Source organism: Ambystoma mexicanum, chromosome 3p (genome assembly GCF_040938575.1).
Source record: "Ambystoma mexicanum isolate Mex_15411 chromosome 3p, UKY_AmexF1_1, whole genome shotgun sequence".
NCBI classification, from domain to species: Eukaryota; Metazoa; Chordata; class Amphibia; order Caudata; family Ambystomatidae; genus Ambystoma; species Ambystoma mexicanum.
Genome location: NC_090925.1, coordinates 890,129,555 through 890,146,109, shown reverse-complemented (window position 1 = coordinate 890,146,109; position 16,555 = coordinate 890,129,555). Strand labels below are relative to the sequence as shown.

The 16,555-nt window shown below is 44.9% G+C and overlaps 1 protein-coding gene across 3 annotated transcripts in view; it reads left to right on the top strand.

Annotated features, from left to right (window-relative positions):
* Positions 1-16,555, top strand: part of RBL1 (RB transcriptional corepressor like 1) — a 1,112,731-nt gene that overhangs the window by 75,393 nt on the left and 1,020,783 nt on the right. For 2 of the 3 annotated variants that reach the window (XM_069652118.1, XM_069652119.1), the window contains one exon: positions 7,047-7,247. In XM_069652118.1, the coding sequence (XP_069508219.1) occupies positions 7,047-7,247 (201 nt within the window). The remainder of the gene's footprint in view (positions 1-7,046; positions 7,248-16,555) is intronic. The other variant, XM_069652120.1, reaches the window with a different exon arrangement.

Sequence of the window (16,555 nt, the reverse complement as noted above, 5' to 3'; positions counted from 1 at the left end):
ATTACTTTGACTGCCAAATCACTAGCTCCAAGAATGACAGACTTTTTTCAAGATCTTTCGAGACCTAGAAAAACCTTTTTACGGCACTCCCACCTATGCCATCCAACACTGATTTAAAAAATATTCAGAAGGCTTTCTCAGCTTCGATTGCCAAAGCCCATATAAACATCACAAAAAACAGGTTGGTTGAACCAGGAGATATGCTCAGAGACTAAGGAGGAATGGGACCAATTGGGGGGACCCAAGTTCTCTTTTAGGCCTACTTATGATGGACAACTGATGATCCTAAAATCAATGAGACTCTCCACATAGGCTGCAGAGACCCTTCCTTCTAAATTTATTCTTGTGAATAGCAAGCCGTTTACACTGTTTCTGACTCTTCTTATTAATGCGACTTTTAATGATAGTAAGGTTCCCAACTCCGTTAAAAAGGTAGCAGTCAGTGATCCCTTAATAACAAAACAGGTCTGGACCCTAAGGATTATTCGAATTTGAGACTCCTACAAGGCATACATTAGTTTCAAAAAATTGATTAGAAGAGTTTGCTAATAAAAATATTTTCCATTAGCAAACAGGCCCATTTGGTTAGCAATTTTGTACTAATATTGTTAATGTCACCGAAGTTATTTGTACCAAAGACATGAAATTAGCAACAATACAGCAGTTTTGCGTACCGCTGAAATAAAACATTAGTGAGAGGAGTTGGGCCTTGCAAATTCTTTAAACTTCAGGGAGACCTGCAAGTCGGTTAACCAAGTTTACATATTCAACCTATGAGAAATTCATTCGACCCATAGCAACTGAGGACAACACATTTAAAATGAGATTTCTGTAAAATGTTGCATGTCACTACAAACGCGCTATGTTTGCCACGCTGTTGCCACTCAGAGGCCAGCTATGCACAGTGAAACCTTTATTTGACATTTACTGCAAACAGTCAATGTTAAATAAAAGTTTCAAACATTTCTTGTAATTGCTACACATCCTTCATAAAATCTACTCGCCTGTTGCGAAAAGACTTTGCGAGCCGTAGATGAGGGTCTGTAAAATGTTAAAGGTTAGCTGCATGAATGGACACACATAGATATGATAAAAGGCAGGTGGTAATATAGAATACAATCAAAGAGCAAAGCGAGCACTAGAGGCTAACAGTGTTTGGTATTGCAGTAGATATGTAGATGTACAGACTGGATGGAACTATTGATCACAGCATTTAGTTTGCTTTGTGTATTCGTTATGTAAGAGGAAAGAGACTAATCAGAGTGGATTGCGTAGCAGGCAGAGAACTGGCCAAACTAGGTAAAATATTGTAGTTTGTGGTTATCCCACTTTCAGGGTACCTGTTATAAATCAACAGGGTGATAATGCACAATGTCAATGGTTTAATCATGGGTTTAGCACCAGTTGCAAGATGTATGCAACCTGCAGGTTACAGAACTAGGTTTGCCATCAGAAGCATTTGATCATGTACATTTTCAAAAGTTCACTAGTCAAAATGATGCATCTTACCGACCAACATGAAATATAGTTGACAATATTAAATTCAGATAAACTAACTTAAACTTTAATGTAAAGCACGGATCTGATGCAGTGTTTTACAGTATCAATACTGTAATTATGCATCATGTAACAACTTTCATTTTAGGAATGGAAGAGCAGGAATGTCTTTTTAAGAAGATATAAAGTTGACCTATACTGGTCATTTCCAGACAGTATATAGAAAGCTTCATACAAGTCTCATCCTGATTACTTGTGGGTTGCAATTTAAAAAAAAGAAGAAATTCTTGCGACACATACGTCCTGGGAGGATAGCTCAGTGGCAACGTGCTCACCTTGGAAACAAGACGACACGAAGCAACACAGGTTCGATACCCCGGTCCGCGCTTAAAAACCTCTGGGTATTAAGCGCGTTATAAATACGCAACTAAAACATATTCCTGTAACAGCGCCTCGATGCCCCCGAGCTGTGAGTGCTTTAAAAATGCAAAATAAAAACATACATGCCTTTTTGGCAATTTAGTGGAAGGGATGATTACTGGTGCACCGAGGGCAAGAGGAATGCAGGGCGAGGTGTGCATTCATTGAAGAGGGCAACTTAAATAGCTAACTTTGCTACACAAGTGTTCAATTGATTATAAAACCTACAGAATTGCATAGTACATTGCTATGCGACACTGCTTATTTTATGCCTTGCCATATCGAATGTACCCATTTTATTGACAATAGGTAAGGTAGCAAGGAACATCTGGCAGGCTCGGAAGCTTTACACCTAAGACAATCTGGCTTCAGTGCTCACTAAGGCACTGAAAGTGTACTGGTGGACCTGCGGACGGAAATGCTTCTTCTGATGGACAAAACTAAGGCGGGGCTGCTGATGTTATTAGATCTGTCAGCAGCCTACGGCTCAGTGGACCATGAGAAGCTCATAAATAGGCTGAAGAATGTTGGTGGCTGTTCGATTGAAGCAGCTGATTGGATCGAATCATTCTTAGAAAATAGGATGTCCAGAGTTGTATGGGGCAATGCTTGCTCGCCCCCCAGAAGTGTTGCAATGTGGTGTGCTGCAGGGTGCCTGCCACTCCCCGTCTTTGTTTAATATCTACTGGCAACCTCTGTGTTTTTCTGGATAAATTAGGAGTGTGTTTCACCAATTATGCTCACGACACACAGCTCATTCTAGAGCTCTGTGGAGTGTATGAGAAAGATATTGAGAGGGTATCTCTGATTTACAACTCGATCCAAATTTCAATGTCGAGTAATGGAATGTGCTTGAATGCCGCAAAGATGGAGTTACTACTCTTTGGTTCATCCCAGGCTCGAGGGGAAACTTGATCTTTACGCTGGATTTGCCATCGATAAATACTTATCCCCATGGTCGCCAAAGTGTAGACCTTGGGAGTTGTCTTTGAAGCATCACTCAGGTCGGATCATCATATACAGAACGTCGTCAACAAATCTCAGTATCACCTTTAGGCTACTGCGACTAGTCAAACCCTACGTCTCTGAAGCCAATTGTATAACCGTGGTCCGAGCATTGATTATGCCTAGGATCAAGTACTGTAGCGCACTGCATATTGGTGCTAGTAAGGGTGGCCTAGAACGTTTGCAGGTACTGCAAAATGATACTGTACGCATTCTGTATAATGTGCATAGATATGAGCCTATCTCTGTTCCCAGAAATAAATTGCACTGGCCCTCAGTGGAAGCCAGGGCTCTCTTCAATGCACTTATTGTCCATAAATGCTGCTGCGGACACTCTCCAGGATACTTAAAAGACCGTATGAAGGTGCATATCCCCCAGAGAGTTACCAGGTCAAGCAATGGAATACGTATGGCCATTTCTAGTGGTAATTGGGTTAGAGGATAGTAGATCCTTCCTAGTTCAGGGAGGTAAAGCATGGAACAATCTGCCAAAATAACTACGTTAAGAAGCTAATCTCCTGAGCTTCAGGAAGTGATTGAAAACTTTTCCTATTCGAATAATTAAGGATTTACCATGACCTGATCCATGAGTTCCCCCTTCCGTCGTCTTCTGCGCCCTGATGCCTGCGGGCTCCGGCACATTCTAAATGGATAAATAAATAGATAAAATACTTGGTGGTCATCTTGCACTTGGATGATACTGTACGGTCTGGCCCATCTAGGTTGACACAAACTGCAGTAGGAGAGGAGCATGTCCCTGAATCTGTCATTTGTCTGTGTCAATTGTAACAGTACCCACCACTGACTCATCTGGCTCTGGGCCATATGTCCCTTTTATCTACAAGTCCTCCATCTTCCGGGAGAGTTCAGCGCAGGTTTCATTATTCTTTTATTTAAGCAGGCTGGCATCTTTCAACCACAAGTGGGACCTCAATTCACTGGTCCTTCAGGAACTCCTTATGTTATATCCAAAACAGTGGCCATTTTTGCCATCAATTGCAAAAACCTCTTCAGTGGTAAACATTTCAAGCTGCTAGCCAAGCCATAGTTATTCAGCACCTGGCTTCTACACATTTACCCAGCACACCATTTCTTACTCGTCAATAGTTGAGTATCATTAGGTAGTGAAATATTGCACCCTGCTTCTTCTTTAACTCCCAGCTTGCCAAGGGCCCATGATATCTTGGATGTGTTGAAGAGCTCCTGGAAGGGCCTTTCTTTAAGGGTTTTCTCTTTTTCTTCTTTTTCCACTGGGCTGCCATCCTTTTTGTCTGCAGTCAAGCAATGATCTGGTGACCAGCCCAGTTCTTGGACCTGATGGTCTTTGGTTTTCTGCCCATTTGGTAAATTTTCTCCAAAGGCCTGACATTCTGTCTGAGGGCATGATGGTTCCCTTCTACACTCTCTCTGAACTTCCGTCCTGGTTCCTGAGTGCCTCACTGTAGGTCATCTGGACCATCATCTAATTTGAATATTATGGCTGCCAAGAAAGGCCCCGTTAGTGCTCTGTACATAAGCAAGTGGACTAGATTCTGATACTTTTCAATATGACAGTATCCTGCTATTTGTACCACCAAAAAAGGTTTTTTTTTCTTCATGCAAAGCAAAGTACATGTGCAGCCACAGTCCTGCCTCCCTGTGCCCTGCTCCAAACCTCACCCTCCAGTCCTTTTCTCCACAAAGACAGAATCAGATATATGATAGCACCTGAAAACCTTTCTCCTGCTTATTTATTTTTCTTGTCCTAACAAGTTTCTTTTCTTCTTGCCTTTTTTTCTTTGCTTATATCGGTGCATAATAGATTTGCGTTGTGTCCCCTGTGGGTGTTAGTACGCAGTGGCGGATCGCTATAACAAGTTTCTCGAGCACCTAGGTCTGGACGATCGGTGGACTGTGTGGTTCTATTTGCGAGACTATAGGTACTTGTACTTGAGAGAACACTACAGAGGTTGTAGGATGCATTCACTGTATTCCTCTGGATCATCTCAGCAACTTCATCGAAGAGAAGCGTAGTCATCTGGTAAGTACTCATTCTTTTTAGTGCCTCTTTTCCGGTTCTTCTGTTGGAGGGATGGGTGGCGTTGAACTAACCTTAACCCTACTGAGACTCATCCCAAAGGAGCCCTAAAAGGGGACTAAGCTGGATTCCGGATGTTTTTTCCGATGTTCCCCCATAAAGAGGCTAAAGTTACTGGCGGCAAACCTGAGGTTCCTCTTACAAGGGCTAAAATTATTTACCAGCAAAGCTAAGGATCCCCTATTTGGAGTGCAACCTATTGGAGTGGTCTGTGAGAGTCCCCACAAAGGGGCAAAAAAATAATTACCAGCCACGCAAGGATCCCTCAAGGGCTAAAGGGACAGAGGTTTGCTCAAAGATCCCAAAAAAACGCCATTGCAGGGTATAAAAGGGCGAAACATTTTTCCTCCAAAGGATTCCACACACGCTTTGAATCCTCGGAGGGTTCAGTCAAAAACCACAAAGCCAACGGCAGATTCCTCAGGTAACTCCTTGACTCGCTTCACAACATCTCTCCAAATGACAGTCACTCGGGACACTTTGGTGACTGCCATTTCCTCTACAGCTTCGGTACCTATACTATTCAGTATGCAGTGATTATAGTGGGAATTTTTTTTTTAAATGAAATACCGAAAAAATAACGATCAATAAATATATGGTGGGTGGGGATAAGGGTCTAATACAGTGTGGAGGGTGTTCGGGTGGGGTTTAAAAGCGTGGTAAAATGAGGGTGATTTGGGGTACAGAACCCCCCATTTTAAAAAAAAAAAGTCCCGGTATTCACTATTTTTGGATTTGTTGTAATCACATGTAACCTACTATTCTATAATCACATTTGACTCATGGGCAGGTGTATCCTTGGGCAGAGACTCCTTCATGCCTCGGGTGGTCCGCACGTACCAAGATGTAGTTGCCATCTATATCTCTTCTTCCTAAATCATCCCCATTACGTTGTAGGGACTCGTGGTAAGGAGGCCCATTGTGGTAACCGGTACTCATTGATTCATGGAGACAAAGCCCTTTATCCAGGCCAGTCCCCATTCCTCAACCACAGCTGAGACAGTCCTCTGAGGAGGCATTTCCTTTGTCAAATTCATAACCCTGATCCACTGAGCTAACTGACCTTTTTTAAAGATCTGAGGGGGTTAGAGAAGGAGAGAGAAAGCGACAGACACATGGATGAGGAGTAGAGGGAGGGGGAAGGAGACAGACACAGACCTCAGGGAGGAGGAGAGACTTGACTAAGTTCGATGGGGCTTGCCGGGCCCAAAGACGACAACAGCGGAGGTCCATGGGGGCGAGTCCTGAGCCTATGTAGGCTAAGTTAGTGAGGGATTAAGAAATGAGCACATGAAAGATCTTCAAGGAGGTGCATGTGACGCAGGAGAGTAGTCAGAGGTGCGATGGACTAGGAAAGGTTCCCTTGGATACAAGCACATATCAAGACTTCAAGAAAAAGGCTGGCCTATTGGGCAGTAAAACCAGGCTGCTGACCCTCTGAGTAGGTGGATCCTTGGTAACAGTCGAGTACCACCACCCTGGTGGTGCCTTGCTTGCCTTAGAATCTGGGCTTCCATACAGAGACCAAGGGTATATACTGCTCACTTCACTCGAGCATGGAAAAGACTTCAAGATCAAGGAAAAGTAGGAAGATCAAGAGTGGGGACACTTCACACAGAAACTGTTCTTTTGTCAAGCGGCTGGGATGGAACAAGCACCTGGCCTGGCGAGACTATGAACCGCTTTCCTTTGTGTAGATGCCCATTTGGTCGGTCAACCGGGAAGAGGACTGGACCCATCGAGATGCTGGGCTGGCCACTCTTTAAATATACAGATTGCTCCCTGCTTGTTATTTTGCCTCTCCAGTGCAACGTTCCCCGAATAAACACATTGATAACTTCTTTTGTCTGACCTCTGATCTGGGTTTGCTTTGTGACAATACCGATGAAATACTCTGATTATAAATTAGCTTTTTGCTATTGAATTTCTCCAACATTAGCAAACTAACCTCAGGCGCACATTCAGGTCCAATTGTTTGTAGTATGAGCTCTGGGTAGCAGATTGGTGGCAATATTGTTTTGTTGATTCTTTTCTTTTTGTTTTTTAGCTTGATACAGTTTTTTGTTAAAATGAAAAAATGGATGGACATGTCCAATCTCCCCCATGAGTTTCGAGAACGGATTGGGAATTTGGAGAGGAACTTTGAAGTATCGACCGTTATTTTTAAGAAGTTTGAACCTATATTTGTGGACATATTTCAGAATCCATATGAAGACCCACCAAAGATGCAGAGAAGCCGTAAACATAGGTAAAGTGTATTTGTGCATATGCAGAGATTACAAAGTGCATTTTTCACCATTAGTTTGTGACATGCGGCATATCTCCACTGCTTCCCTCCATATTGATAATGCCAGAGCCGCATAAGCCTCACATCACTCAACCTCTGAAAAAAGGCAGTATTGGGTGACCTAGTTGCTGAATGAGTGGTAAAATGCCTTATCGTAGGACATAGATTTAAGTTTTTCAACTTCTATCCATTTGTTCAAGCCATGCAATAAAAGGCCTGTGTTACCAAAAATATTTTTAAAATTTGCTTGAGTCAGTTCTTTCCGAAATACTCTTGCAACAGCTCCACAGTGACCAGCTTTTAATTTACTGGCATGCACCGATGACCTATATGGTTGAACTTAATTTTGCCCCAATTTCTTTACATTGTAAATACTTTTGGCTGGTACCCTAGACAGCCCACAATATTTGCACTTAATATTACTTTTGTGGGTGACTAAGCAATTGAGTGCGTCTCTAGAGCTAGCAACCTGCTGATGTTCTCATCCTCCACATGCAGTCTGTGCTCCCATTTGAGAGCCAGTTGCAGAGAAGCCATCATGTCATGTGTTTGTAGTGCAGTAGCACTGACCTGTGCCCCCTAACTCTTAGGGTCATAGTGTGGGAGCTACTACATAATACTGTGTGTCTACTGTGGCAAAGTCGTATGCTTAACCATAGCTGCAGATGGTGTAGCTGCCAGGGGGCGGATTGCCACTACAAAGGTAATGCTGGGCCTGCCAGACACATGGGGTCCCCTTGTTTCTGTAAGGGTGTTTCTAATGTTTGTCATTCTGCTTAGATTCACATTCTGTGCATAGTCCGACATCCAGTGGTAACTGCAGAGTATTGCATCTTGTCTTTCGAGAATCGAAAGGGGATGTCGACATGGGCGTGCTTGTAACACTATCCCTACGTGACGTGTAGTGTACCCAAGATCCCTCACCCGTCGAGGTCCCTCAGATTGTTTTTTTCCCGCCCAGATAACTGGTCGCCTTTATGCGGAGTTCGTAAAGAACATTGCTATTATTCAACCATCTTTTGTCGAATAATTCTATAGAGATAGTTGAGATCACCCCTCCCGTTCCTTGTTTCGACGGCTGTTCCAGTTTCCGCCGAAGATCTGCGAGATTCGACGGACGGTGATCCTGTCGGCGTTGCCGACCATGTGGCCCGGCCTTCCGCCGGCCTATACAGTAGGGAGAGTGGGGTCGGTTGGACATTTCTTTTCAAACTGAAAATGCCTTTCCCTTTCTTCCCTCTTTCCCAGTTGGTCTTAGTCAGTCTGCGTAACCAGTTATGGAGAGGACTCCATTTAGATTTTGCCCTATTTGTAAGAGCAAATTCCCATGGAAGGATGAGCACACATGGTGTAACCGGTGCTTGCCCCTCGATCACAAAGAGGAAGGGTGTGTGGCCTGTAAGCTCCTCCGCCCCAAGACTTTGAAGGATCGTAGAGTGAAACGTTGGGCGGCCTACGGTATGTCCAAGGCCAGGACTTCTCCCACTACCACCGAATGTGACGATGGCGAGAGTGACTATCAGACCTCTGAACCGGAGGTTGTTGACCTTTTGACGGAACGCTCGCGTTCCGCATAGTCTGTCCCCAGCCCCGATGAGCACTGCTTAAACTCTGCTATGGGGAAGTCCCACCCCGCCGACCAAGACGGACACGTACATGACACTAAGCACACAACCGCTAGCCTTACTTCGACTACGTCGAAGAAGACTTCGGCGCCAACCGGTGCACCGGTAACTCCGGTTATACCCTCTGATCAGCGAGATCGGCAGCCGCATGCGCGCCTAGCGACTGGGCAATCCAAGACAAAGGGCGCTACCCCAAAAACACATAGTTCCGCCAATGCGCATCACAGGAAGGCGTACGGCGACGATAAATTGTGGACTCGTGACAAGGCCTTACCACCGCCGATACGGCACTACCGGAAAAGGTGGCTGATGGGGGCAAGGCCCCGGTTCAGCCGAAACAGTCTCCCTTACATCTGTCAGATGTACCTGCGGGCATCCCGACTGGTGAGGATGTCGAGGTCAGCCTGGAAAGAATTGTGGCCGCTGATTCTCAAAAACTGCAATCTAGGGACTCTACTTAAGTTTCCGAAAGGCCCAAAGATCCACTGAAATCTAAGGAGAACATTCAAAAGTTGAGACAAGGACACAGATGTCCCACCTTCATCGGTCCCACCAGAGGAAATCTCTGAAGGAGAAGGACTTTCTTTGGTGTTAAGGGACAGATCTCTACTGTTTTTGACGGAAGAAAGTGATGGGGACACTTTTTCGATGGAAGGCTATGAGAGGGACACCTTTCCACCCCTAGACCGTTCTAGGTAGTGAGTCTGGACTAGGGAAAGTTTGTTACACGTGCAGAACAAGCTACACCAAGAAGGCCAAGGGAGGAAAGCCCTGCGAACCCTAGAGCTAAATTCCGAAGGCTTTTTGACCCCTCTTTAGAAGAGAACATATATAATTATGACCTAACTGAAGAAGTCATTCCATTTAATGTACAGGAAAACCCTTTCTCTAACGAAGAATATGATGAGCCCATTGAAGATGAGCCCATGGAAGGCTGGGGGAGGTCCCAGATGTGGGTGACCCTCAACCATGGCAGTCCCCAGAGCCATAAGACCCAGACATTCTGGCTTTGGACTCTCCTCAAAACACCCCTACAAGAAATCCCTCTCCTATTGATGATCAACTGACGTTTAACGTAATGTTACGTAAGGCAGCTTGTCACTTAAAATTGCTGCTGAAGAGGCAGCACCTGAAGCCGACTTCGTTGAGCATATACTCATAGAGAAATCCACAACCAGCCAGGCCATCCTTCTCCTAAATTCGATTGAAAAACACCTGGCTCCATCCTTGACTACACCGGCTTACGAGAGGTGTAAACCCAAGAATTGAAAAACACTTTCGCCCTTCTCCCTCAGACCCTCTATATATATATATATATATATATATATATATATTAGAGGTCATTCCACCCCAGATTCTTTGGTAGTGACTACCACAAGAAAAGGAGCAGGGGTCCCTTTGTCAACCGGTGAGGCACCCCCTGACAAAGATGGAAAAAGACTTTATTCTCTGGGTAAGAGGGTTACCATAGCAGCAGCGTACTCTACACGTATTGCCAATAACACCACTTTATTGGCCAGTTACGCAGATGCGCAATGGGCTTTAATTTAAGAAGGCCTACAAGAGGCTCCAGAACCTCTATGGACCTGTCTACTTACCACAGTCTCTGAAGGTAGGCAAGTTAACCAAAGTATTTTAAAGAACACTTTGGATTCTGCCGAGACGGCCAGTCGAGCCCTTGCTCAGGGCATCCTCCTCAAAAGACACACATGGCTCCGAAATTCAGGGTTTAAACCTGAAATGCAAGCGTCTCTTATAAACAAGCCTGTGGAGGAATCCAACTTGTTTGGAAAGGCGGTCGACGAGGCCTTAGAGACCGTGAAAAAAGAACATTAAACCCTAAAAATTCTGGATCAAATTACTCAGAGAGCCTCCGCAAGGGGAGGATTTGGAAAAGGAAGGTTTTTTTCGTGGCCAACGCTCCACTCATCAACAATACTCTTCAGGAAACTGGAACTCTCCACAAGGGACCAACACTTACAATACCCAGTACCCCCAAAGGGGACAGCGTCGTGGTAAGGGAAGGGTCAGGAACCCTACCCCCAGAGGTTCTCCTGCCTTATGTTCCAAATGACTCGAAGATTCGGGTCCCCTCGTATGCCTCCCCGGTCGGGGGCCGACTGACATCATTCCTTCAGGCATGGGAGGGAATAACCACGGACCAGTGGTTGCTAAATACCATAGCCCACGGGTACTGTGTAGAGTTCAACTGGTCCCCAATATTCAGACTTCCATGACAATGAAGACTAACACCAGAACATCTTTGCATACTTCAAGAAGTCGAAATACTGGAACAAAAAGGAGCCATAGAGATCGCACTTCTATCACAGGTAAAAGAAGGTATTTATTCAGTGCACTTTCTTGTACCCAAAAAGGATCTAACCATGCGTCCTGTTCTAGATATGCGCCCAGCGAACAAATTTGTAAAATCACAAAAATTTTGCATGGTCACCCTAAAGGAAGTAATTCTTCTGCTCACACATGGGGATTACATGGCAACTCTGGATATGAAAGGTAACAGTACGCAAGGCTATGTGTCTGATGGGAATGATGGCGTCATGTATCTACTTAGTTCCTCATGCGCGCCTGCGCTCAATGCAAGAGTGGCCAGGCACCCAGTGGTGTCAGGCCAACGGACATTGGGATGAATTAGTAGTGGTTTTGCCAGCCCTAGTTCTCTCGCTGCGGTGGTGGTCGAGAGAAAACCTCTTGAAAGGGAAATCCATCACCACCCCCGCAGTGGAAGCTAAGTACAGACGCCTCCCGTACAGGGTGGGGAGCCCACCTGCTCCAGCAGACAGCAAGTGGACATAGCGTCCATCCACATAAACCTTCTGGCAGTGTTCAAAGCACTGAAAGCTTTCGAAACACAACTACAGGGAAAGACTATCCTAATACTCAAAGACAGCACCACGGCCATGTACTATCTGAACAAATGGGGAGGCACTCATTCTCCAGGGCTGTCCAAACTGTCTCAGAACATTTGGAAGTGGGCTCTCAAACGCAACATGTTCCTGTTATCACAACATGTTCCAGGGGAACTCGGTCTTCTGGCAGACGTACTCTGCAGAGACTTTCGTTTGCCCAGGGAGTACGAATGGCGTTTACACGGAGACCTCGTCGCCAACGTTTTAGCACAATGGGGTTTTCCGGAGATTGATCTGTTTGCGAACTTGGCAAACGCCCAATGCCAAGATTACGCCTCCAGGTACCCCCAGAACCGATCCAAGGGGAACGGACTCTGGATAACATGGTCAGGGACATTTTGTCTACGCTCCCCCCCCCCCCCACCCCCCCGACTCCCCTTCTCAACAAGATCGTGCACAAGATGCACCAGGAACCAGTTACAATGATATTGGTGGCCCCCATGTTGGCCCGCCAACCCTGGTTCGCTCATCTGATGGAGATGTCCCTATCTCCTCCAGTCAAACTGCCTTGCCCGTACAACATGTTGTCACAAGACAAAGGGGAGACGCTTCACCCATGCCCGCAGACCTTCAATTTAGCGGCCTGGCTCCTGAGGTCATAGAATTCGGACACCTGCAGCTCCCTGAAAGATGTATGGACATCCTCAGGGAGGTAAGGAAACCTAACACTAGATATTGCTATTCTAGTAAATGGAAACAGTTTGTCATCTGGTGTAACTCCAAGAGCATCAACCCAATCGACTGTTCTCCCACTCCATTGTCCTATACCTAACTCACTTACTTGATTCAAGTCTAGTCTTCAACTCAATAAAGGTGCACCTAGCGGCACTTTCAGCATATACAACATCACAACAGAAGGTGTCATGGTGGAAGATACCAGTGATTAAGGCTTTCATGGAAGTGGTAAAAAGAATTTGCCCTCGAATTTCTAACCCGGCTCCCGGATGGGACCTAAATGTGGTGGTAACTAGGCTTATGGGAGCTCCTTTCGAGCCCATGCACAAAGCAAGTCTTAAGAACCTCACCCTCAAGACTGCTTTGTTAATAGCAATCGCCTCCATTAGGAGGGTAAGTGAACTGCAGGCACTCTATTCTAGATCCCTTTGTAACAGTTCACAAAGACAACGTGGTTTTGCGCACTCGCCATAGATTTGCACCTAAATTAATTTCTAAATTCTATGTGAACCAGTCAATAGAGCTACCAACGTTCTTTCAAAATCTCTCATGCCTGGGGGAAAGAACCCTGCACACACTGGATGTAGGCAGAGCCGTCATGTTCTATATGGAAAGAACTCGTCCACTAAGGAAGACTAATCAGTTTTTCGTATCAGTGGCCACAGGAAAAGGAGATGCAGTCTCCAAATCCACTATTTCTAGATGGATTGTCAATTGCATTACACACTGCTACTATCTTGCTAAGAGAAAACTGCCCTTAAATCCTAGAGCACATTCAACTCGAGGCTCTGGGGCATCCATAGCATTCATTGCAAATGTTCCCCTTGAGTCCATTTGCAAAGCGGCAACCTGGAGTTCTGTACACACCTTTACAAAACACTATTGCCTATACACTCATTCGAGGTCTGATTCTCAGGTGGGACAGGCAGTACGAAGACTTCTTTTCACTACTGTTCCTTCTCACTACCCACCTCCAACTCCGGGTACTGCTCCCTAGTCTATGCACAGCATGTGATTCTAAGCAGATTGGCAAACATCAGAAGACATGCATTACTTAATGTAAAAGCATTTCTGATGGTTGTATCTGCCTAGATTCACATATGCCCACCCTCCCTGCTCGGATGGAAGGAATATAGACGTCTTACTACTTTCTCTCTTTTCTGTACTCACTCACGATAGTCATAAGGCTCCCTCTTGGCAGAAAAAATACAATCAGAGGGACCTCGACACGCGAGTGATCTTGGGTACACTACATGTCACGTAGGCAAAGTGTTACAGGCACGTCCATGTCGACGTCCCCTTTCGATTCTCGAAAGACAAGATGCAATACTCCGCGGTTACCACTGGATGTCGGACTATGCCCAGCATGTGAATCTAAGCAGATATAACCATCAGAAATGCTTTTACGGTAAGTAATGCATGTCATTCTGCCAGTCGACCTGTTGACTTCATTGCTGGTCAAGCTGCCGGTAATGAGCAAGCCTGGCTAATTCCCAATGGGAGGACTTTGTGCCTCAACGTTTGTTTGCCTTTGGTACACCAGATGAAGGCAGTATGTTCTCCTGCAACTCACCTACCACATTGGTGGGTGGTGGTGTAGAAGAGAAGGTTGGGCTACCCAAGTTTGAGATCTGTGCATAGTCTGGCCTCCCAGAGTTTACTTTAATCTAACTTCCCTCGCCTACTATCACCATCCATTCCTTTCCTGAGAGTGCACAATTCAAAGACCTTAAAGGGGAGTTTTGTTTCCTGCCTTTTCTTGATCCCAGGGTCGCTTAGTGAAATGGAGTCTAGCAGTTCTGTTGAGGCAAATACAGAAGCTCTAGCCAATGATGGTTGCCCCAGGCAACCTCCACTGGATACAAAGTCTCCAGAGGTCGATGTTGCTTGGGGCGTGTCATCAACGCAAGCTTGCAGCACACAGAGCATAAGTGAATGTGAGAGCTGCTGGGATTGAGGACACGCGTTGCCACTGTCTAGAAGATGCCACTTCTGCCCTGTATTATCGTTGGTTTACTGCATCCCTCCTTCTCGTCCCAAAACATTCATAGGACCATAAAAGTAAGTTTCACACTGCCTGGGTGCAGGGTTAAGTTATTCCCAGATGCAACTGTTCACGCTAAAGTAATCTCAAAGCTTGGATCACTGTCTCCTAAAAGGGCAATAAGGTGCCTAAATTGGCAGGAGTCTACGATCTGTGAAGAATTGCGATTTGGCAAGGGTGTAGACACTCAGGCCTTTTTAACATACTTTATTTACGTTTCAAATATCAAAGGATCCATATAACATTCGTTAAACATGCACGTTTTAGAAGCATCAATCCCCCACCATAAATTGGTAAGTGTATCACTAGAAATTCACATGCCCAATACATTGCTTACAGATAAAGTGACAGGCACAATTCAATAACAGTGTGATTTTTTTTATATAACCCGTTTTCCCCTTTTACCTTGTTTCCTGTGAAAGACCAAGTGATGTCTTCGAGCATCGGTCCCAGCCACCACTGGTTTGCCACCTTTTCTACTTGTCTATTGTGTTGTATTCACCATTTATATAGCACCCTTTGCTCCATTTGTATGACCTCAATGTGCTTTGTTGTTGTAATGCCCTCGGGGACCGAAGTCCATGTGTGGGGGATTCTAAAAGTTCATTTTTAAGATGCTTGTGTGCGTTTTGCCAGGTTAGAATTTAGTTGGACTGGCTAAGCTCCAGTAAGCGGCCTGGAGGTCAGGCACGTGGGCGGGAGTTTAGCGCGCCTGTCTCCTCTCCATTCAGACTTTGACGACAGCCCCCTTCCTAGTACTCAATGCTACTAAAATTGAGGTTATTTTCTTTCCTTCCACAAATATTTCTGCTTGTCTGCCCCCTCCATTCATATCATTTCCTCCATCACAGTTGCCTACTTCTTCTGTGGCCCGTAATCGGGGTCTTTATTTTGATTCAGATCTTTCGTACAGTCCCCATATTTCCTGTCGATCACATTTGTACAAAGTTCAAAAAGCTGGTCCTTTCATGACTTTTAAGGCCACTCAACTGTTGGTGTCTGCCCTCATTTTCTCCCAGTTTTTTTATTGTTCTTCCACATTCTTTGGACTTTCTTTATCTCGTCTTCCTCCTCTGAAATCTGTATTTAATGCTTCTATTCGTGTTCTCTGTCTTCTTGCTCCTCGTGATTCTATTTCATCCTCTTTGATCTAAGATGGCTCTTTTCATCATCGTTTAAAATTATGCCTAGTTTTTAAATCCCTCTATGGCCTTGCATCTCCTTATCTCATTTTATTCTCCTTGTTCACTTCGTCGTACTTCTTTCTTATGGTTCCTCGCCCTCATTTTGCTCAATCTCGTTTCCGGTCTTGCTCCCTTTTGGCAACTTTACGCTGGAATCCTCTCCCACTCTCTCTTCGTTCCATGACTGTTTATTTATCCTTTCGGGTCTCTGCGATCCTACCTTTTCTTGACTGGTTAAAGAAGGTTATTGTAACCGCAGATATATGCTGTTTTTCAATTTCATTTTATTGTACTGTAGTTCTTATGTGCAGCGCTTTGGTGTAAAGCGCTATATAAAAACCAAATAAATACAAATGATAAAAAATAGAAAATGTTTGTGTGGTCCCCGTTAGCATAATTTAAAATCTGTCGTGTCTAGTCTGAACACGCGTGGGAAGAGAGCCTTCTGATTATTTAACTCTTTTTTTGGAAACTCCTCTGACAGGACGCCTGGAGAAAAGGTTCTGAAGCCGCACACCATGGTGCATAATGCCTCACTAGTCAGCCTGCAGTCTAATCTGTGTTTTCTGCTGCAGTAAAGCAGTAGTCTGCTAGCCCCTCGATCAAGAGCGTGTTACCTCCTGGTAACGAGGGCCAAAAAGTGTATTCCTTCGGTGAGATAGTTTTGCCCACATGTGCTACCATGGTGAAAGTGGCAAATTTGTATTTATTTTAATTTATATAGCGCTTTAATCCAAAGCGCTTTACAAGAGGAAAAAGCAAATACAACAAGCAATACAAGACAATTGATTCTAAACCAGAAAACAGTACAAGG